The 23575-nt window shown below is 39.9% G+C and overlaps 1 protein-coding gene across 1 annotated transcript in view; it reads right to left on the reverse strand.

The window, feature by feature from the left end:
- Nucleotides 1-1166: 1166 nt before the first annotated feature.
- PHEX (phosphate regulating endopeptidase X-linked) overlaps nt 1167-23575 on the reverse strand; it is a 115112-nt gene continuing 92703 nt past the window's right edge. The window contains exons 16-22 of the mRNA XM_064474226.1: nt 20246-20300; nt 16895-16962; nt 14672-14802; nt 11595-11660; nt 11375-11479; nt 8948-9024; nt 1167-5302 (exon numbers count right to left, since the gene is read on the reverse strand). Of these exons, the coding sequence (XP_064330296.1) occupies nt 5200-5302; nt 8948-9024; nt 11375-11479; nt 11595-11660; nt 14672-14802; nt 16895-16962; nt 20246-20300 (605 nt within the window). The 3' untranslated portion in view covers nt 1167-5199. The remainder of the gene's footprint in view (nt 5303-8947; nt 9025-11374; nt 11480-11594; nt 11661-14671; nt 14803-16894; nt 16963-20245; nt 20301-23575) is intronic.

Below are 23575 nucleotides of genomic sequence, written 5' to 3' on the forward strand. Positions count from 1 at the left end.
AGATAAACCCTGAATTCCTCAGGGTGATCTACAGCCATTGTTAAAGCATCTTTCCAAGATGCCAGCAAGCTCAGCAAAACCTGCGAGAGGTAAGCAAAACATTTTCCTCATTCCAGGGCTGGTTTCGTGCTCCAACCCCAACCTTTGCTTTGTTCATTCATCTTCCTCCATGCAAACCTTTTCTTCTGCGCACAGAAATGTTGGTAAGGCTGTGCTGTAAAGTAGGTGACAGAACTGATGCAGGCTTTCAAAGATAAAATCTCCCTGCCGCCCCAAACTGAAGAGCTGTGTGGAGAGTTGCCTGAACAAAGCTATGGGCTTTGGAAGGTTGTGTCGCCACAATGCATCATTCAGAATATGTGGCAGGGCCAGCTTCAGCCATTGTGTCCCCAAGGGGTACAATTGCTCACCACTGCTCACTGACTTCATGCTGCCTTGAGGTGGGCTAGCACTGCTGTTATGGGAACCGAAGCAGTGTTGGGAAACTGGTCAGAGCCCAAGAAATAGGGTCACTTAGCCCAGAAGAACCAAGCTGGTAATGTGTAGGGCTTTGGCACAGTTCCTCTGCCTGAACAGCCCTTGGACAAATGCTCGGTCAGGCTCATGAAGTGCACGGTGAGGAACAGCAGCAAGCTAAGCTACCTGCAGTCACACCCAGCCTGGGAAGGCAGAACACCAGTCTCCTTTGTGCCAGATGGGAAGCGACATCTCTGAGACACAGTTCAAACTCGGTCATGGCACTAGGGTTATCCTATTGAAAACACTTCTGGAAATCTCTTAAAAGCAATTGAAAAACGGGGCAGGCTACAAAGGGCAGGCCAAGACAGGAATGGACTGAAGCAAGAGGAGAAGAGTGAGTCTGACAGGCAGGTTGATCTTCTCCCACCTCTTCTTATGCTCTGGTGGGTTCTGCTTGGGATAGCTCTGCCACCTGCCCTTCTGCAGTTTCTGCAGCACCCAGCCATTGTCCACAGTAGCTCATCCTGTGTTCATTTTAATTGCCTCCAGCAGATTAGTGGGGGCAAGTGGAACTTAATAAACTCTGGCTGAAGATGGCTAGATGAGTCTGAGAGAGGAGGTCTTTCTTGGGCTGTCAAGCAGTAAACAGCAGCCTCAAGAATCTGGGGCCATGCCTTTATGCTCTTTATTACAGTTTATAAGGACGATATATTACAGAGGTAACATTGTAGAGATGGACAGTGACAGGCCAAGCAGCTTTTGCCATACTGCAAGCACAGGAAAATTCTTCATCACTTTGGCTTTTATTGGCTAATACAGGTGTCTTTAAAAAGTCTATCAACATAATATGGAAGAAGAAAATTTAAAAAGTACAATAGAGCAACTAGCAAAATAAAGCTCCAGATTAAAAAGACATAAACACAAAACTCACTATAGTTCTGCCTTTTGAGTCATCAAGCTTTTAATATTTCTTTACAGACAGATATATATAAAACATTGCTGTGAGATATACTTCTAAGCACGTAATTTGTTGAATAATACTCAATGAAAAGTTATACCACTTGATTATTTTATAAATAATTCAAACATTGAGAGCTATAATAGTGTACCTACATAAAGAATGCTGAAGTCTCCCTGCACAGAACACAAGGCAGAGCTGTATAATGCAGCTGGGTTTTTTGGTCCTTCGGCATCCAGACCCAGCTGGGACATCATTTACACACCTAAGCAGTTTACACAGGTGAACAGCACAGCTGCATTTTCAGAGAGCTACTTGTGCTTAAAGCTCACTGTTTCACAACGCGATCAGCAGCAATACTCACAGTGTATAAGGTGGTGTTTTAGTGTTTTCAGGGTTGGGCTTTACAAAGGTTTACATATTTTCAGGACCCAAAGAAGGGGATGTGGGACAGGAGTAGGGATTGTTTCTTTATGTCTACACAGTAGAAAATATCTCCAAATTTACATAGGTAAAAATGATCTGTTTATAGGTGTTCTTTCCCTACCTGATCACTGGAAGAGAAGATTACTGACCCAACAGGAAGAAACATTTCACAATATGCTTAAAGGAAAAAGAGTGTTGACATAATTACTGGCAATTAAAAAAAAAATACCAATTTAAAAGCTCTGGGAGAAGAATATATATGATGAAGGATCTGTTTGCATAGATGTAATAGGTGAGCCTCGCAGCAATGCAGCAAGACATTGCTACCATAGACCCAGGAGGCACAATGTGAAAACAAAGCAGGGCCAGGGAGTCTGATAAAATGGAGGCAGTAGGACAAGACCTCACAAACCATTGCTATGCTTTAGCTGTCTTTGGTGACCAAGTTTTAAGAATGCGTTTAATTACCTTCTGCTTTGCTTTCCAACTGGTACCTAAATAGCTGACTTCAAAGTGAACTGTAAATTGCATTATCAGCTCTTTGGCTTGAGGTAAAAAGTGAGCAAGCAAGGCAGGTTGGGATCCTCCCACAGGCATATGCAAGACTGAAGCCCAAAGTACTGAAAACCTGAGTCAACAGCCAGGGTTTCTCAAGCTTGGATGCTACCGATGAATGTGCTGGTCAGCAGCAAGGACTTCTGGCTTTTCTGGGAACACACAGGCCCCCTCTCAGCTGCTAAAACCAAGTTCCAAAATCTGGCCATGCCCTTTCTTCCTCCCTCCTAGTGCATCACCCCCAAACCCTCCAGCTCCTTACTGTCCCCCCATCCCAGGACCTGGCCCACTGCCTGCTGCAAGAGATGCCCGAGTAAGGATTACACAGTTTTGCTGTGGTTCCTGTGCTGTTGAGAAAATGTTTACCACAGTTCAAAAATCCTTGGTATTAAACATGAAAAATCCAAGCCCAGCAAGAGCAGCAAGAGCAGCATTTACGGCAGCGAACATCAGGCATTTCAGAAGAAATCGCTATCCAGTACAGAGAAACAATCCCATAAACCACAAAATGAAGGAATCTGTCCCACTGGAAAATAGCCATGAGAGAGGATCCCTGGTAAATGCATCTCTGACCTGAGAGATAAAATTAGAAAACTCGAAGCTGACTGTTGCGAAATCGGCTTTGCATAGTCCAGTAATTTAGACTTTAGATAAGTGTTTGAGTTGTTGTCCTGACTTTTCTGAGGACAACGACCGTATCGGTACTACCTTTAATGGGGCCAGGATGTTACCCCTGAACTTAGTGCTATTGACCAAAAACAGCCAACATCAAGTCATGTCACTGCTCATAGGAGCACAGGAATTAATTCAGTACAGCACTCAATTTGCTAAGGAAATTCCCCATTAGTAGGCAAAGAGTATCACTTTGCTCAAGATGCATACCTGCTTGTTTGGGGAAAGTCTCTATGAAAATACTGACATCTAAACAGTTTATGTGAACAGTATTTCCAGGAAAAAAAAATTTAGTAGTGGCAATTCAAATGACAAACTGTAATCCACGGAGTTCAGGAATAGAGCTGGCTTGAAGGAAGCAAAAGTGCTTTTCCTCTTAAGAAGATTTTACTTTTTCAGGGAAAAAGTGAAAAAAGAAAGTCCTGGTCCCAAAACATAATATTTTGTTTCTAAGAAGTGGCAACTGTGCCTTGAGTTCAGGAGTCTCAGCTTCCTTCTCTCTGGAAGGTAGCTTGAAGGCCAGTTTCCTTCCATAAATTATATTTCCATGATGTCTCTCTTCTTTATAAAGAAACATAGGAAACTAACCCCATTTGCAAAATCTTAGCTTCTATTGAACCTTCCTTTACCTTGACTGTTGGAAAATATTTGACCAATCCTTGTAAAAAAAGTTTCTCTTACTAACATTTCTATACTGATAAAATAAAATTTAAGCAAATAGAAGAATTAATATATTTTTGTATATATATATAAAGTATATACATAGAGACACATATATAGATTTACAGTAATTAAATTGGTCTAAAGAAACTCTCTCCCCATTTGAAACAATTTGACCGTGTAAAAATGAATTAATGCACAAGGTATAAATAAATACCCATTAAATAGATATCTTTCTGTTGGGGAAGAAAGAGCTGTTTTGTTCCCCCTGCCTTAGTAATAGTTATGTGTTAAAGTTGTTCTGCTGCAATAAAATGTTTTTTTAATTAATATTATTAGAAATCAAATTAAAAACTCAACTGGCCTGTGTGTATACTATATTTAAAAGTTCTTTATTCCTGAATTTCTCTTTTTATCCAGACAAGTTAAATGCTGTTGATACTCTGTTTTTCAGTCACAAAGTCTTCTTTCCTTAAAGTCACGTCACCCTGCCCTGCCCAGAACGTGAGGACAAGCATACACACTACTTACATTCCTCTCTAAGACCCAGACACTAAGAAATCCCTAAATTAAAACTGGTATAGTATTTCAGGCTTAAAAATAAATGTAGGTGAGGCTACCTTCAGCACAAGGTAAAAATGAACCCTTGGGGAAAAAAACTGCCCACACTGTAAACTGGAATAAGTGCCATAACATTTCTGAGTATCATGGTGCTGGGAATTCCCTCTGCAAGCCTCTGATTTTCACCATACATTGATTTTTACCATAAGCTGTTCTAAAATTAGAAGAGGCCAGGATCTGACAAGTATCCTTTCTGTTTAGTCCTAGCACATGGAAGCCATGAGGTCCTTTCTCAGCTTGGAATTGTTCTAAAACCTGAGGCACTAACCTGGCATATTAAACTGAATTTATATAAAGTCTTGTATCTTTACACCATGCAACATCATTTATAGCGTGCTGGGCAGTGACAGTTTAAGTTATGAAAATGCTGTATCACACAGCAGATCAGAGCTGGCTTTATAGCAGGTCTCATGAATTTCTTCATCCAGAAAGAATGAATTTTGTGTGGGAACATTCTGTATAGCACTCCTGCAGAGCAATAGATTAAAACTGGATTTTAACTTTTACCTCTTGCTCGGTTATAAATCAGGAATTAGAATTTGTAATGGCAGTTACCCATCAACAGCAATGCAACTCCAGATGAACAGTAGTAGCTTTATGAATAAAAAGAGTTCCTTTTTTAAATTATTACTAAAGAAGACCTATCAGCTTCTCTTATTTCAAAAGTTTTTAGGCTCTGGATAGAGAGTGATTAGTTCCACACAGGTTATCAGCATGGATAAGGAAGATGCATTTGAAGTAACCCCTCTCCAGACTGCAGAATGTTATTCTGAAACTCTAGCAGTGGGCTTGAGCTCAGGTGCAGCAGCTGACCTTGCAGACCTTGACAGAAGACCTGGAAGGGACGTCTACCACAGCCGGCAGGATTCCACCCCTCGGTTCATCGTCGTATTTGTTGGGCAATTGAAAGCTTTACGGAACTCTTCAAAGTTGCTCATGGCACCGATAACTCTGCAAAGAGAAAAGTGATCGATGCGCAGATTGTCTTTTGTTAAACACTACAGGCCTGCAAGTGTTTCAGTGTGTTCACTTCAGGTTGAATTTTCAGGCTTCCCACGTCATTTTTCTACAAATAAAACCAAAAAGTTCAGGAGAAGCATTCTGTTTTTAAATTTATGTGAAGACAATCTTGTTTCATTTCGTGCTTTGAGAAGCATCTTACTTTGCTAGAAACTCAACCAAAATGAATTGCAGTTTGTGGATACTATGGCATTTAGAACAAATTTCTAAGCCGACCCTTGGCAGCAAAGGTGGACCAGTGATAGTCTTTCATGGTGGAGTTCTTCTTCCAGCAGCTGCCAAACTGCTGCAGCCCAGCAGGCAGGAGCATGAAGCCACGTGTTTGGGCTGGAAGTGACTTGATTTGGCTCATGCCAGCCAGATTCTTGTAAAAACACCCTCTGCCCACCCACATACACACATGCTGGCTCCTGGGACTTCACAGCCTGAAGCTGGGCAGGTGCATGTGTGTGTGAGGCAGAGCCTCTCTCACTGGCCAGCTCAGCTTTACACCCATGAGCATTTCAACAACTCTGATAGTTTGGAAATACATTTTCTGAGGCTTCTGCCCTGACCAGCTCCCAAGCTCTCTTGCTTCCACCACAGATGGTGCGATACTGAAAGAACAGCACATCCCTGCCTCACACAAGCTAGACAATGTGTCTGCCTCGCAGACTGGCACCTTCAGGCAGGCGTAGGGAAAGAGCTCGCTCTTTGTATGCAGTCATCCTTGGCTCCTGCTTTCATTTCAGTATTATTTCATGCTGTCAGAAATTATTATTTTACCATTGCCAGACTGGGATTGTGTTGTCTGCTGATTTTCCCTACGATTTTAAGCATCTTGGAATTTACTAACTGAAAATTGCAATGGTATTAAAGAGCATCCCGAGTTAAAAGCAGAGGGGTATCTACTGAGATATTAACTGTATGCCTTTCCACCCTCTTTGTTATGCAGTGGGAAGGCATTTTTCTCCATTGCAGAAAATCAGCTTCTCAGCATAGCTCAGCATGGTAGAAAACATTCTTATTACATTGATTAGACTTTCTGTGGGTAAGAAAATTTGCAGTCAGCTGGTGCAAAAATGACTAAAGGTCAGTTTTGTAGGGAGAATTACAAAATGATGTTAGGCTTCAAATAAGATATACAGCTTTACTGTAAAAACATCACAAATACATATTCAAGGACTGGAACAACAACAGCTGCTCATGCAGAGCTGCTGCGGAAGTTGGTGGAGTTCTGCTTGCCATGCCAGGGATTTCACTCTGAAACCCACACTCAAAAATAGTGAAGACACAGGCTAATACTGAAAATCTGCCAACTGAAAATAAATAAAACCATAATCTTGCCAGCAAAAGATCTTAATGTGTCTATGCACATGACTTTTCTACCCATGGTTTGATATTGCTACACATTAACTGTGGAATCAGAGTAGGCTGTCTGGATTTCACCCCACTGAACTACAGTACAGACCCCTTTCCCTGAACAGGTCACTCTGGGCTCCCTTGGCAGTCAATAAAAAGATCAGAAACATGTACTTGCAGAGTCTAAGTAATTCACATTTAACGCTTACAGAAGGATTACATATATATACCCACACACATATATACACACACGCACTTTCAAAACACCTATTCTTTTCTGCCTGTGAAGAGAACCTGGGGTGACTAGCTCAGATGCATACACCTATGCTCAGGATAGGTATTGCTTATTTCTAATATCTTTAGGTTTAATTTTTATAATTATTTAGAAAAGGACTGTTCGGGCTTTTTGCATAGAAATAGCTCTCAATGCTGAAACTAGCTGTACTGCTGTTAAATTCGTAATGGTCTTCAACATAAATGAAGCAAAGTTAGGGGAAAGAGATAATATAATTTGTTAGTCCAGCTGATGAGATTTGCAAGAAGAGACAAGTACCACAGTTTCTCTTCAGGTCTGAAACAGAAGCCTGTTTTGAGTATCTCACATAAAAACTAATAAAACCTTTTATCTGTATTTTCTAGACCCCAAATTCAACTAATCTTCTCTGGAAGTTTCTATCCTAGCCAGATTCCTTCATGAGTTTTCCTCATGAATACTCTGTCCCCAGGCTTCCCAGTATATTTTGTGATTTACACTATCTCATGGGAATGTAGCTATGTAATGATTCAGAATATCTAGGTATACATATAGGTAAATAAGTCTGAGGACTTTAAAAAGTAAGGGATGGTTATTTAACAAAAATCTTAACAAGGGTAGGAATTAAAAAAAAAAAATTAGCTCTGTAGGCTGAAGATCAGCCTGATACTCCTGTCCTTATTGTCATGATGTATTTTCAATTGTTAAAAGCATGCAGATTTGCATACTGCACCAGTTTTACTCTAGCTAGCTGGTGTAACAGGTTTAAATGCAGAATATAGAAGTCTACGAAGACCAAGCATGCACATCTGCAATGCTAACTTATATTAAATTTGTATAATAATTTTCCCAGTTCCATTATTTCTTAACCCATTCTGGTTATAAGTAGCCCAAGGTGTGTTATGCATACCATGTTTATATCTTCAGCTTTGGCGTGGCTGTGTCGAGGGAACATGTCAGAGTACCTATGAAGCAACCACACAACTCCCCTGTGAAGGCAGTGTTGCTATTTTTACTTTACCAAGAGAGAACTGAGGCAAAGGGTGCTCATATCACCTAAGTTAAGCCATGGAGAAGGTGGGATCCCAACTCCCTCTTTAGTCAACAGAAAGTGGTAGGAATCTCCAGAAGGCAACTAATCCCAAGTATTGGAGACACCTACATTATGAATCAGCTTGTAGAGTTAACATCCTTCCCCCAAATACAGAGGTAATGTAGCTCTTGACTGAGGACAAACACACCCTTCTTATTTAAGTAAATACAAATGACATGAATCCCAACAAAAAAAAACTTGCTCTTGGTCACACAAACTGTGGAGAAGCAGAGAAATAAACTCTGGCTTCCTAATTTTTATGAAGTCTTGAAACTTTCCTCCTTTTCCAGCCTTTCCTTCTCGAGGTACAGGCATCTCTGTGGTCAGGAGAGTCCGTGGGATGACTTTCAAGAGACAGCACAGACATGCTGTTACGGCTGTTCTACCACAGCTCCTTCAAGCAAAGTGTCTCTGGAAGGGCAACTAAGAGTTCAGTCTTGAACTGAACTTACAGGGCATGTTTTGCTTTGCATTATCAATATAATTCAAGGTACCCACTTTAAAGCTTTTAAATTTACTCAGGCAGATTCAATCAAGGACCCTCCTAATATTCATTGTTCTCTAAAGTAGAATTGCATTGAAAAAAAGCGATAGATTAGGCATTTTTGGTGCTTAGGCCATGATTATAGAACATCACAGGGATCAGAGTGTATTCTGGTTCAACTGCTTTTGAAAGTAGATGCAAACCCCTCATTTTTACAGAAGAGCATTTGTATTTGTAATAGTGAAAGATAAACTAATAAAAACAGTTCAATTTCAATCTAGGCCAAGAGTAGAGTCCAATTTTGTGTTTGCTCTTAAACCCCTCTTAACATGCTAAATTTCTGCACTTGTGTGCTGCAGTGATTGATTCTGTATGTATGCTGAGTAAATATATTATTTGCATTACCTGAACTCAGGAGGGCTGTGAGCTCCAACATGTATTTGCTCTCTTGCAGATTCTGGTCTAAAGGAGTTGCATCTTACCTAATAAAAGATAAAAAGCAGAAATAGGCACATTATCTGGGATGACTTTGGAAGTAAAGTAGAATGCAATGTCACTGTTCTTAAGATGCCTGTTACTTACAGAATGCACAAGATGGAAAGACACCACAAACTCCTACTTTGTTTCACCTTTGTTAACTTGCAGTTTTCTGTTGGTATGTTCTTTTGGTTTTCAGATCCCTTAATGGATCCAGCCTCCACCCACTCATTCCCATCATCTAATCACTGCTACTTTACTTGTTCTTTTTTTGAGGTTCTCTGAAATTGTAGCTTGCTTTTCAGCTTGTGATGAAGAATCTCATGCCTTAATAGTTACCAAGCATATTTCTTGGTCTCAAAGCTATATAATGTGTATAAAAGGTACACATAATGGTGATCATCATCCCTAGAATTGCAGCTATATTACTTGACACATTTGTCCCATGTTGGAATGTCAGTTTCTTTTGAAATTAGACATTTTCCAAGTTGCATCAGTGGTCTGTAATTCACTATTCCTAATTGCAACTGAGCACAAAACAGGCTAGAGGGAATTCTGCATAACTAAATAATCCCCCTTATGCTGTATCCACTGCATGAAAAATCTTATTTAAGCAGCTCCTACCTTACCTATGCACCTGTGTGAAATGTTTCCTATCAACAAAATCCTTTAAGCCAGTATTGTGGTTTTACCCTGGCCAGCGACTAAGCACCACCCAGCCGTTCACTCACTCCCCGTCCTGTGGGATGGGAGAGAGAATTGGAAGGGTAAAAGTGAGAAAATTCATGGGTTGAGATAAAGACAGTTTAATAGGAAAAGCAAAAGCTGCGCACGCAAGCAAAGCAAAACAAGGCATTCATTCACTGCTTCCCATGGGCAGGCAGGTGCTCAGCCATCTCCAGGAAAGCAGGGCTCCATCACGTGCAACCGTTACTTGGGAAGACAAACGCCGTCACTTCAAACATCCCCCCTTCCTTCTCCTTCCCCCAGCTTTATATGCTGAGCATGACGCCATATGGTGTGGAATAGCCCTTTGGTCAGTTTGGGTCAGCTGTCCCAGCCGTGTCCCCTCCCAGCTCCTTGTGCACCCCCAGCCTGCTTGCTGGTGGGGTGGGGCGAGAAGCAGAAAAGGCCTTGGCTCTGTGTAAGCACTGCTCAGCAGTAACGAAGACATCCCTGCGTTATCAACACTGTTTCAGCACACAAACAAAACACAGCCCCGTACTAGCTACTGTGAAGAAAACTAACTCTATCCCAGCCAAAGCCAGCTCAGCCAGGCTACCCATAGGATATGTGAACTTTTGTCTGGCTGAAGACAGCCCTGGCAGTTTGAATGAGTCTGTTGAGTGTCTTAAACTCTGTGGAAACAAGCTGAGCTCAAGGGTACCTGGCATAAACTGCTCTTACTGTGCATGTTCCTCCCCTCAGAGGGTCCACTGGATGAGCAATCCCTGCAGTGGTCCTGTAAGGCCCCCAGATCTTCCCTATGGCTTCAAAGTTTTCCTGGAGAAAAACTGACACAGTGTGAAACTCTACTCAGCATAAATGACTGAAGTGGAGTCTTTTCATTGGTCAACACTGTCAAACTTAAGTGGCCATACACCCATACACTGCTACACTGACTCTCAGCAGAGAGATTATTTTCAGCCAGGGTTAGTTGCATTGGTTGCATTGGGTTCTGTTTCTTCAGTTTAGATTATTCATTTCTTCAACTGGTGGGAAAAGTTTTATCGCCCAACTTCTACTCTTCATACAGAGTGTTTGTCCCAACTCTCTCAACCAAATAATTTCTGTTTCTCTCCCTTGTTCTACATGTTTTTATAAAAAGCTCACATCTCTTATCAAAGTTTTAATACAGCTTATTTAGTGCACAGCAAAAAAAGATGGGAAAAAATAAACTAAGATTTTCTTCACTGCTGCTTAATTTCCTTGAACAACCTGCTCCGTGATGAATGGTGATGGTACATTTGCCACAGGAGTCTGTGGTGGAAGCAGTCAGAAACTGCTGCATATGGCAAGCATCAGAAAACTGGGAGGCTAAAATGGAAAGAGGTTAAGGAGTCAATAATGTGCAAGAAGAGCCTTGCAGCAGAGGTAAACAGCAAGAGGAAAGCAAGCTGCCATGACAACACTGTGCAAAACAGAATAATTTCAACAGTTCTGAAACCATGGCTAGATAGATGATGACAAAGAAAGAGAAAAGAAATAATAGTCCTGGGAAGAGAAGTCTCTGCTTCCACCCATAAAAGTCTGGGTTTGGCTGGCGTAGACTGTTGAAATGAAGCAGTCTTGTCTCTGAACTGTACATTGTGCAGGTTAATAGAAGGGGACTCGAAACACATTTGTAATACTCACATGGGCATAACTCAGAAAGAAAAGCTGGTTGTGTGTGAACTCAAGGCCTGGCAGTAAAGGCTCTTCTTCCCCTCCCCGCTTTTCTGTAATCCATCTCCTGTATGCCTGATAAGAGAGAGATACTAAGTGCCTTTCAGCAACATGGAGCCTAACCACAGCTTTTTCTTTTTTTTTTTTTTTTTAAATAATACTGTGTTTCGGATATTTTTAACCTACTTACCCTGAAAGCCTCTCTCAAACCTCCATTATCTGCAATGTTTTCTGCCAAAGTCCTCTTGCCTTTCACCTGGCAGAATGAAAGAACATCAGTCATTTGACCTTTTTCTGAACTTCCTTCTTGATCAACTTCAAGAAACGGGAAAAAATAAAACAAGGCGAGAATGACCACAGCCAATTTCAACCATCATAGCTCTGGTAAAGAAAAGTGGGTTTCAATGTGAAAACTGTCAGTAAACAATTCTCTGTGATGAGTTATCCTGGCTGTAGTCCTAGATTTCTGTAGCACAAAATGTAGTAGATAAAATACACTCAAGAATCCTGTCCCTGATCTTTGATCTGATCATCAATAATTTTCCCCTGAAGACTGTTTTTCTCTGGTTACATATGAGATCCAGTAGTCCCTTTCTTAAATTTTTACCTAAAAGGTTATATTTGTTTCTCTACATAACTCTTTATATACTACTGGCATGCTGAAATAACTTTTAAGTCACATCATGAAACAGCGTAATTAAAAAATGTCAGAGACAGAATTGAAATTGATAATATATTCAGTACTCTAAAAATATCTGCAAAGGATATTCACATTGCTTTTCCCCAGTATTGATTCCAAGAGCAAGAGCAATAGCAACAAGAATATATTGCAAGCAGTAGTGCTAAACTTTCTGAAGAAGCCAGTCTCCTGGTATTACTAAGTCCAATATCATTATGAAGAAACCCTCATTTCTGCAAGTGCAGCATTATCGCCGATCACCCAGCCTACTAGGGTCCTAGTGTTACCAAACTGTATTTGTAATTAAGCAGTTTTACTCTCTACTGAGCCTGGAATGAACATGGTAATTGAGCACAGTTTTGAGCAGAGCTCTGAAGGTCAATGCTGTCCTGCAAATCCTCTGACAACAGGCTGCCCCATGCAGCAGGGATGGGTATAGGGGAGTTGGCGTCAGGACCCACCTTAGTGTAAGGATGGTAAAAGAGGGGGAAATGGGGCAGAAGAGGTAAAAGGACCTATGGGATACCCAGGTATGTGTGCACAGCCCCACCACTCAGTGAAGATGAGCACCCGGATTGGACCCAAGGTGTTTTGCTTGATACCTTCAGTCCAATGTTACATCCAAGGGTGTAACAAAGAAGAAATGGGAGCAGTAAAGGAAAGCACACCCCTTTCCTGCCAGCCCTCCCTCCCTTCAAGAGGTTGGAGATGGAGGTGGGCGAGAGGTTTTTAGGAGAAAATATTCTGGGACACCAGGGAACATACACATACATCATCTGGCTTTTTTTCTGGTCTACCTACTCATACATTTTTCTTGCAGTGGGCTTGTGAAGTAGACTGATTTAGAGCGTAAGATGAGAGTAACCTAGCAGTGGCACTTGGACTATAGGTCATTTTAATAAGTGGAAGAAGTCTTTCTGCCAATCTCAGGCAGCTCTGGGTCAGGTATCTGAGACTGCTCTGTGCAGACAGTTCATGACAGGGCTCAGGAACCATGATAAGCCCTTTATTTGATCAGATGACTTTATGTGATTGCTGCGCTCTGAAGCTATTTCTATATCCCCTTTTTCTTCCATTGCACTTCTTTTCTGGAGACTTTTTTATTGTAAACTGCATGAGAAAGAAGAGTAAATAGGTTTCTTGATTTATGTAAAATATTCGTACAGGGGTAAAAATTCCTGCAGAATGTACAAATATTGATGTAAATGACAGGCAAAAAGTAGCTCTTTGCATGCATAGCTCTTCATACAGAAACTATAAAATATGGCAGAAAATATGAAGATTCTTCTCTTATAATCTAAAGAGTGCTTTAGGTTATCCCATGAAAATAGGAGAAAAAAGCCTTACAGATGACAAGGCTGTGAGTAACAGGATCTCTCTAGTACGCCCATCTATGCACTTCAAAGGCAACAGCTACGGTTGAAGGCAAATTCAGATCTACCCCATCTCAAAAGACACCATAGAAGGTAAAGGAAATGGCCACACCAATGGCAGGAGCATGGGAAGGGTTCAGTCATATCCTCGGGAAAGGTTTTAATGACCTTCTTTAAGTGGCATGTTTATATTGACAGTTTTTGTCCTACAGATAATCAGGAATGAGCCTGAGAATTTTTATTTGTAAATTAGCTTATATGAAGTACTTCAATTTTGAATTGTTGGACTTCAAACTGGACTATAATACTGCCTTGTTATGTCTGAGATTAATACAAACAGTGTTTAAGGGAAGTGTTAAAATTATTGCTAAGCATTCAATGTGACCTCTCTATTCTTAAAAGGAAAAGATGCGTTTGTATTTCTGATTCCAAAATGTAAGTAAAGGTGGTAGGGGTATCTGTTTTATCCTGAAAATTAAGACTAAAATCATGTCCCAGCCAACATTACTGGAATTTTAGCCATTGATTTCAGAAGGTTTGGGATTTATCCTGTTTATCCTTCATTTTGGACCCTTACATAATGTGCACATTTTCAGAGAAGCCCATAACTCTGATAGACAATGAAACAGGCACCATTCCCTTGCACTTTCTTTCTCAGTCTTTTTCTGTGAGCTACTGCTATCATACTCCCTTCATCTGAGATACAAATTGAGTCTGCATGCACACATGGAAGAAATAGCAAGAGTTGAATATGAAATAAAGTAGGGTTTATGCATTCAATTTATAGCTGCCATGAATAACAGGCAGAATTGCTAAAGGAATCTATAAAACACGCTATTATGTTCTTCTTTTTAAAAAGAGTGGCTGCTCAGATTTCATTACGGAACCCATCTTCAGAAGACATTTAACATGCTCACAGTAATTAGACAGGCCCTGCTGAGCGGCTTTATCCTCTTCCTCTGATTCCAGTACGACGTGAAGAGGAGAAGTGGTTTAACCCTGTCACCAGGCTGTGGGTAGTGGTATTTGACTGGACTGATCAAATCTGACAGACAATTTTTATCACAATTATTCACTTCAAAAAATGATTTGTTGTGAAAAAAATGAAGCTGGTAGCCTAATATCCCAATATGTTGGGATTTATAAAAAGATAACTTAAAAAAAAATATATCAAACTCGTAAGGCACCACTTTCAGTCACTGATGTTTTACATACATGTAAGCCAGCTCTCTTCCAGTAGTAATTGTTGTATTGATTAATCATGCATTTTGTTTTCTCTTTAAATTTTTCTTCAGAGTCAGTTGTCCACCAAGGGTCTAAATTTCCATTTTTGTCATATTTCCGACCTTAAAAAAGAAAGAAAGTAAGAAAACAGATGTTTTTGTAGGAGAACCCCCCATACTTTTCCAGTTTTGGATTCTATCACCTGCACAGAAATGAGAGGTGAATGTATTCATGCAACTGTGTGTACATAATGGATAAGAGTAGTGAGAAAACTCTTGATCACACTCAAGTCAGTGGTGAAAAACTGGCATTCTATTTATTGCCATAATTTCCATTTTCAGAATAAAATAGTAATGACTAATGAGTGCTATAGTACATTTTGTAATTACATAATGTAAGAGGCATATGAGCTTTCTTGTAAGCATAATTGCATTTTTTATCCTCAGCCGATATGCCTTTGATTCTTCAAACCTAATTTATTATTAATAATAATTTTACATTAATTAATATAATAAATATTATTAATTATAATTATTTATTAATTATACACTTGACCAGGAAAAAATCCTTTTCATAGAAACTTCTGAAGTTCCTATTTTTTGCCTTGGAGCAAAACCAGAACTTTTGAACTCCGTTCATGGAAGCAAGGAGAATGCATACATCCCACTCCCTGGGCTGATGGTTACAGCAATAGCTCATGGAAGATTCAGCCTCAGGTCCCTCCTCCAACTTATTTGTAGGGGAGTATCTACTCTCCCTAAGATTTGTTTCCCTAAGCAGACCACTATCTCTTGCCCAGGCTCTTACCTTCCAAATATACATCTCTAGGGAATTTGTAATCTTAAACAAGACAACACATGGGGAAAAAATAAAGAAATAAAAAGATGAAAGAAAACAGCTTCAGTACTTGGTATCATGTCTACTGGCTGCTCCCTACCTCTCTTTCCTGCAGTCATAACAAAGAATGAAATCACAGAGCAAGGTTGCATCCACATCAGCAGCTAAACCTGCTCTCGAAGAAAATCCTAACATGTCTTGTGTCTACCTTTCTGCAACAAGAGACTACAGAAGACCTGAATGCCAGACTTTAGGAACATTGGGTCAGCTCTGAAGACTAAGTCCAGGCCCTCCACATCACACTGCAGGATAGAAAAAACAGCTGGTACTCAAGTGCTGTAATACCCTCTGTAACAGGGTCTCTTAACCATGCTATGCTCAAATGAAGGTCAGTTCCAGAAGCCAAGTTTATCAAATCTAAATATCCACTCAAATATGTGGATGTACTTGCTATACCATAACCTGTAGGATATGGAAGTAGTAGGGCAGACGGGAGTTTATGAAGAAACATTTCGCCATTCAGGAGTGTTTGCTTACACAAAATGTTGTGGAGCAGTGCCAACAGGATACAAGGTTTTCTGTTTATTTTTTAAAAGGTATTCAAAGTAACGCAACATAAGCAACCTAACTTTAGTTAGGCAGTGAGCTAGAAACCTGCTTTTCCTTAAACTCCCTATATTTTCAGTGGAAAGAGGTATATCTAGACAGTGAGTCAGAGCAGGCTGTCAGTCAGACACTTGGAATTGCTCTCTGGAGGAGGAAGTTTGTGTTTCTTTCTCTCTCTCTGCCCACCCTCTTAACCCCACCCCCAAGCCTGGTTTTAAAAAGCACTTTACTGAGATAGCCAAAGTTAGATGGTGGCAATGTCCCTCTCCATCCAGTTTTTCAGGATGGTTAGTTTGACATTTTCAGACCATTTCTTCTTCCTTGCTCTTTTTTTTTTTCTTATTTTTAAATATTTTGCAATATTTTTTTCTGTTCCACTTTTGTTCGTAATATTTGTATGTAACTGCCTTTTGAAAAAAAAGTCAAAACTGAAATGAAGAGTTTTCTTGGAAATCATTTTTATCAATCAGAAGTTATCCTTTGCCTTTCCCATTCCCCCCAACCAGGATTTTCTGAATCTGTTGTCAATTTAGTTTCCATTCAGAATAAACCAAAAGTGTCAAACCTGTGGCATTCCTTACCAAACAAAATCTGGTTCAGACAAGCAAGATTGTATGTAAATAAATAAAATAATACAACTTGATAATTTTTTTCACACTATTCATCATTGTTAAAAAACAAAACAATAAAAAATCTAAAGCATATACAAGTCAGCCTTCTAATCTGTCAACTCTGTTAAAAAAAGTTAGCAGCATATGGACAAATACTCACCATTGCTATCAAATCCATGAGTAAACTCATGGCCAACAATTACTCCTATGGCACCATAGCTTAATGACCTGTAACACAAAGAGGTGGTTTCCTCAGAAAGTGTCCACACTCATGAGCATCAAAGGACAGAAAACAGAAGAATCAAACAGGTTTCTACCTCAGGAAAGATTTAATTTAATTATTTATTTAAACTGGGGGTGGCCTGGGGAATGGGACTAAAAATCATGCCTGCACAATTTTGACTTAAAGTTGTTGAAAGTCTGAATGTTAAACTCTTACTTGTTTAAAAACAATCTTTAATATAAAACTTTAAAAAGCGTTGTGATGGTTTACTCTTCTAACCGAATGCCTTTATAGCATTATATGAGCTCCAAAGTGTCTCCTTCAGCTGACTGCATTGTGTATATTCTAACTCAGTACAGGACAAAGTTATAGGTGAAATTATTCTCTTAGCATAGTCACAAAAAAAAAGTAGATCAAAAGCTGAAATGGGCTTCTGTTTTGCCAGCTCCAATCATTCTTCACTGGCATGCAACAAACAGACTTGCAAATGACTGACTGTACTTTGCAAAGCACTAAACATCGCCCTTCCATTTTAAAAAGAGAGGTCATACAATTTCCTTGCACCTGCACAGGAATGGGACATGACCTACAGTCAGATCTAATGCAACAGAGAACCAGAATAGAAAGAAATATTTTGTATTCCTGATTGACAATTAATTATATTTTCCTCATTATATCCAAATAAACATGCATCTGGGAGAAATAGGGATGAAAGTGGGAAAGGTTCCTGGCTTTTTTATATCAAACACAGTGGCTATTGTGGAGGCAACGTGATGTAGTAAATGAATCTTTCATTTGTGAAGTTGTTCTCTGTGATTTTAATTGTTTCAGTTATTGAGATGCCATACTTCAAAGTAGCTTATAGTATTTCTAACACATTGTATTGAAACAGGAGAAAGGCAGAGGGTTTTGAAGTAACATGTTATTACTGAACCTAATGATCCATACCACGCTAATTGCTCATCTCAGTCATGCCCAAAAAAGATTATATTATTTAATTCCCCCTACTCCCATGATAATTCTTCACTTTGTTTTTTTCTCTCCTGAAAGGTGATTTGCATGTGATAAAATCTTCCCTACTGTTTTTGGTCCCATCCCGTCCCCTGTCCCCCCTGTCCCGTCCCCCCCCCCCAGTACTATTTCAAACCTTCACTAAAAAATGCTGGTTAAAATTATACATTTCAGCAATGGAAATACCATCCTTTCCTGTGACAAATTTGTAATCTTGTGTAGCACACAGTGATAATTATCCATATTAAATGTACTATATTAGACTTGTTTTTCCACAACTGAAGTAAAGCGGTTATACAGGATCTTTTGCAGCTGGAGAAGTATAAAACCAATGGCACAAAACATGTAAAGAGGTCAAGAAAAAACAATAAGACCAATGACTAAATACATCTTATTTTTCCTCTAAGGTTCTTGGTCGCCACGAGTGGCAGGGACAAAGAACAGGCTGCTGCCCAGGCACTCCTAGGGTTTTTCCCAGCTCTGAAAAACGGGGTAAAGTTTGGGGTGAATTTTGGCCTTTGTTCCTGTGAACCCCCTTCAGCATTTTGTCCAGCTCAAAACCATTTTTTGCCAGAAATACTCCCAGCTCTGTTCATGCTCTTCGTTTCTGGGGCACAGCTGGACAGAGATGGAGGGCATTAGGTGCAGCCCATCAGGTTAGACAACATATTAGAGGGGACCTTTCTGGGACAGGGGAGGCTCAGAGGACTGTAAGAAAGCTATAAACTCAGGTAGTTTGAAGTCTCTATTTCAATATATCTGTCACTGAAGACTCGTAACTATGAATGATGGCATTTGAATGGTATTTTATTTCATGCACTGAGATGTAAAGTGATAACTTAGCTTCCCTTTTATGTAAATAGATCCAATTGCTTTATAGTGGTTGTGCTGGAACTGGACACTAAAACACCACTAAATGTTAAATATTTGCTAAATCAGGTTTCCAGCAAGTGCTGATGACTTTTTGATGATTTTTCTGTTCCAGTGCCATGTACTGTTTCTTCTAAGCAGACAGAAAACAGATCCAGAATATTTCAAGGACAAAAGCAATCTGTTGTCTGATATAAAACAGCTACATTTGTTTGCTAAATTTCATTTTGATACGTACTCAAGCAAAACCAATTTAAGCTAAGGTAACCTTTAAAGAAGAGAAATGAGCAAAGTATAATTCTTTGAAAGAACCACAATTTTATCACTATGGCAGAAGGTCAGGGTACAGAGAAATCTCTTCAGAAAGCAAAGCTGGAAACAAGTCTGCAATAACCACAGCAGAAAATAAGTTCACCTTAACAAGAAAGGACTTTCTTCTATCCCCTATTAACACTTAGAAAGTCACCTGGCTCCTAAGAATTACCTTTGAATGCAAATACATTTGTTCCTAAATTGAATGTGTCTCTAGATATATTGCTAAATTTCCTGTTTACAAGGACACATCTAGATTGGAAGATGACAAACCCAAAATGTTCTAAAAGTTTTATATTTTTAAACAAAGATTTATTAAGGATATGTTTCACCAGTAACTGGCTTTATATAACTGCAAAATAATTTTCAGAAACTGCCATCAGAAACTTTTCATGGTCTTATCCTGCCCTAAAATAGAAAGTTATTGAACTGCACAAAAGCAGTGATTTTTCAAAATTAAATATATGTGACTTACAGTTACTCTTCCTCAGCTACAGTAGCACATGGGCCTGCTCGGGCAATTGGTTATACACATGGAGAGATCCTCACACAGCTCAACAGGCACAGGCGAAGGCCCGCTGTTCATCTTAGATATTAGCAGAAAGTGAATAATAAACTGATAATAAATGGCTTCTCAGGGTATTTACTTCTGTTCAGGAAGTGTTAGTTACCTGATTTACAATGCCTTTTAATACCTGCCATGTGCACACTGCTGCATCTGCATGCTATAGCATTGAAACACTTCTACTCAGGTGCACTTAATTAGCAATTCCTGTGAGAAATCAGTCATCAGTTTAAGACGAGAGCAACACATACAGCTCCCAAGGGTAAGAAAAGTTATCGCACAAAGCAGCAGTTTTCAAAGACTGTTTTTTCAATAGTAAAAGCAGGATGCAACAGGGAAGAACACACAACCAAAGGGCCAAGCCTTCCCTGCAGAAGGACAAGACAGTACTCTTGTGCACTACCTGTTAGTCGTCTTCAGCAGCGTAGCCTACTTCTCCATACCCTCTTATTTGCCTATATGTATTTCCTATACCTTTCCCTGTTATTCCTCATTTCCAGGTGTATGAAGTTCCCTTGTGCAGTACTTACCTAGGATACTCTGTTCCCCAAAAGAAAGGCTTTTGCAGTTCTCCTGCTGGGAATCCTGCAATACCAAAAACAATAATAGTGATGCCCCTGGTTCAGTACAGCTGAATAACAGTCACAAGGCCCAAGGGTTTGGATTTTATGACCTTTTTTGTTTAGTTTCAGAAGGTTTTGCTGGAGGAGCTTTCCCTTAGGTGGTAGTTTCAGAATCTAGTAGAGAGGATCTTTGAGAAGAAGCTAACATCCTCCCTCCTTCAGGACCATAATGGCAACAATATGCTGCACTGAAAGAACTTTATTTTCTTCTGTGGCTACACACGTATGTCTGTGTCTGTAAGTACATGTGTTCCTGTGAAAAAACACCTAGTGCTTCCTGTGAAAAAAACTATTGGATCGCCCTCAGATGTGTTGACAGATCAACAAAAAATATATAATTAAAATGCAACAAGAATTCAGAAAGCGTTAGCTTAGTGAGGCTTCAGTGCAGCAAGAAACATATGAAAGTGATAAAATGTAAGCCTAATTCTAGATAGTCTATGAAGATCAAAGGCAAATGAACGTACTTAAACACTTTGTCTAAAACTATTAAGGCTGTAAAGCAGTCTAGCTACAGGAATTACTTGGCCGCTTCTGGTAGACTATCTAGTTGCCAAAAATCTGTCAGTGGAGACACTCTAGTGAGTAGTGATCTACTGATGTTGCACATAGGAACCAAAATTGTTCCTCAAATTCAAAGGCATGGGCCTATTTCAAATTCCTAGATGACACTTCCATGCCATGATTCTGAAGACAGTGGAGCTGAACATGGTAACATTTTAACAGCCCAATGAACTGCTAAATAAAACAGACACCTACAGTCAAAGTTTTTCTATGCTGGTGAAAAGCATCATCCTTCCAGGCCCAAATGTGGAATTTGCTGTCTTGTGTCAGGAATTCCCATCTATAAAGCACAGGCATAGACCTACTTTGGAGGTTACCCAACATGGACATCGCCTTGTCAGGGAAAAACCAGTTTCCTCAGGTGATTTGCTTGCTTTCCCAGGAACCTCTGCTTCAACTTATGGGTCTCTCTTCAAGAAATCACCTGGCCACTCAAATCAAAACAAAAACCATATTCACTTGATTCTAACCCTATTCAGTTTTTTGTTGATAGACAGAACATGGATTTCTTTATGTCTGACATAAATTGTCAAGCAAGATTTTTGTCCTTTCCTTACAAAGCGTTTAAAGACAATATGCTGAGTGTAATTCATGTTAAATGATGTGGCAGGTGGCATGTCCTCCTGGCCTGCCCATCTGCTTTTTTATACTGCTCCTCCCTGCCTACCTTGACTACGTATTTTCAGTTAGCTTACATAAAGTGTGTTTTCCAAACTTAGTTTCTGAGTGGTTTTTTCTCTTACTTCTCCAGATGCTGTTTTGCTGTTTCAAGCATGTTATCATTTGCTTTTCAAGTGCTACAAAGCACATTTGTACCAATGTCAAGGACAAAGTTTACTTGATCTAATTCTCTTTGCCTTGCATTGCACACAGAAGTGTATTTACTATCTATGTTTTTAAATATCTCACAACAATGGTACACTCACGCAACCTGATGGAAATTGCTTATTAGTACACTAAGTTAAGAGCTGGTGTTAAGAGCTGGAAATCTAGTCTGAACTACATTGCCTGGTTCCTTCCAAATACTGAAACTCAGGAAAGGTTTTTGGACGTGTCAAAGAGACCACTTAATGAAGGAATCATCAGGATCCACTAAACCTGAATGATCCTCTCCCCGCAACAGCAGATGAGAGGAACTGTGGCCAAAAGAAACAAATGAGCCCATACTGAAGATGGCATGCATCAAGGTAGCACAGTCACCCCACAAATCATGTTTAGGGATCACACAATCTTGTGTGCCTGTCACCACACCAAGAGGCTATCAAGATCTTGCAAGGAGCAGCAATTATTGTGTCCAAGTGTAGACATGTGTAGTGAATTCGCACTTGTCTGTATGCCAAGTAGAGTTAATATACATTATTTACAGTAAACGGGGTGCAAACCTTCACTCAGGCTCATCCATCTAAGAAATATAATCTAAAGGTGTCTCCACAGGACATTGCTGAAACACAGTCAGGTGTAAGTTAAGCCATGAGATAAAGTTTTCACTGAACAAGTCATGTGAATGAACAGGAAGAAGCTGCAATCCTGAAACCATACAACAGGTTGATAATTATTTTACTCAGAGTCAGGATCCATTTTAGGTAAGACATGCCTGACATAGAACTTGTTGAAGGAGTCGTTTCTGCTTCTGGGCAGATGTGTAAAAACACCTTTGTAGTTTGACTGCAGCAAAGGAACCTTAGGAAGCATTTTCAGGCCAAAGCAGAGTCAGAAGTCACTAGAATGAAATACACATTTAAGAAAAACTCTGGGAACTGGAATGTATTACTCACAATAGATTTTTTTTTCTTTTTTAAGAAAAAAAGATTATCTAGTTTTGAAAATGATTCTTGGACAGCTAGTAAAGCAAAGGTGTCCTGTTCTCCAGAGATTAGTAGCACTAAATGAGGAAGAGTGCATGTCCACTATTGCAATGCTGCAAAGAACAGGTTCAGAGTTGGCAACACAGGGCATCCCTCTGTATGCAGTGTCTCCCTCAGGCAAACATCAACCAGATCATCCTTGGAGGGAACAAGGATAACAAATTCCTGGACCTAGAATGTCCTTGAAATTATAACAGGAGATAGAACACCTGTCAGTTTCTTATTTTGTGCTGTTTTGGATCCCCCAGTTTAGGCAATTCCCTTGTGAAGTCTGTTTCTTTCTTGCTTGGCATATTGTACCTAAAAGAATTAATGGCAAAACTCAGAGAGCTCATAGTAGGCTGTAGAAGCATTAAATACTAATGGGATTATTTATGTGCTACTAGAGTTCAAGCAAGCAAAGCACTGATTTGGAGGAGTAAGTCAGCCAGACTTCAGAGTGTTTCACATCTGAAGGAATAGATACAGGAACTGGGAAGGTACTTTAAGCTAACACTTCACCATAAATTTAGCATGTGGTGCATTTTGTCATGCTTTCTCCCTCTGCACAGCCCCAGAAGAGGGATATGGGCTGAAAGTTCTCTCTCTCTGTACACTTTATTGCTGGTACAGGCCTGGAGCCTATGCTCAAGGTCATTACTCACCAACACCACATGGAAAGAAAACTGTGTTGTCTTATTACAGACCCCACACAAACCTATCTTCCATATGCAGGACCTGGACTTGCAGAATCTGCCGTGTTTACGTTCTTACAGCCTACCTACTTTTGGAGCAATGTCACAGTACTGCAGCATGAGTCTGAGATAGG

This window comes from Phalacrocorax carbo, chromosome 1 (genome assembly GCF_963921805.1).
Source record: "Phalacrocorax carbo chromosome 1, bPhaCar2.1, whole genome shotgun sequence".
In the NCBI taxonomy this organism is placed as follows: Eukaryota; Metazoa; Chordata; class Aves; order Suliformes; family Phalacrocoracidae; genus Phalacrocorax; species Phalacrocorax carbo.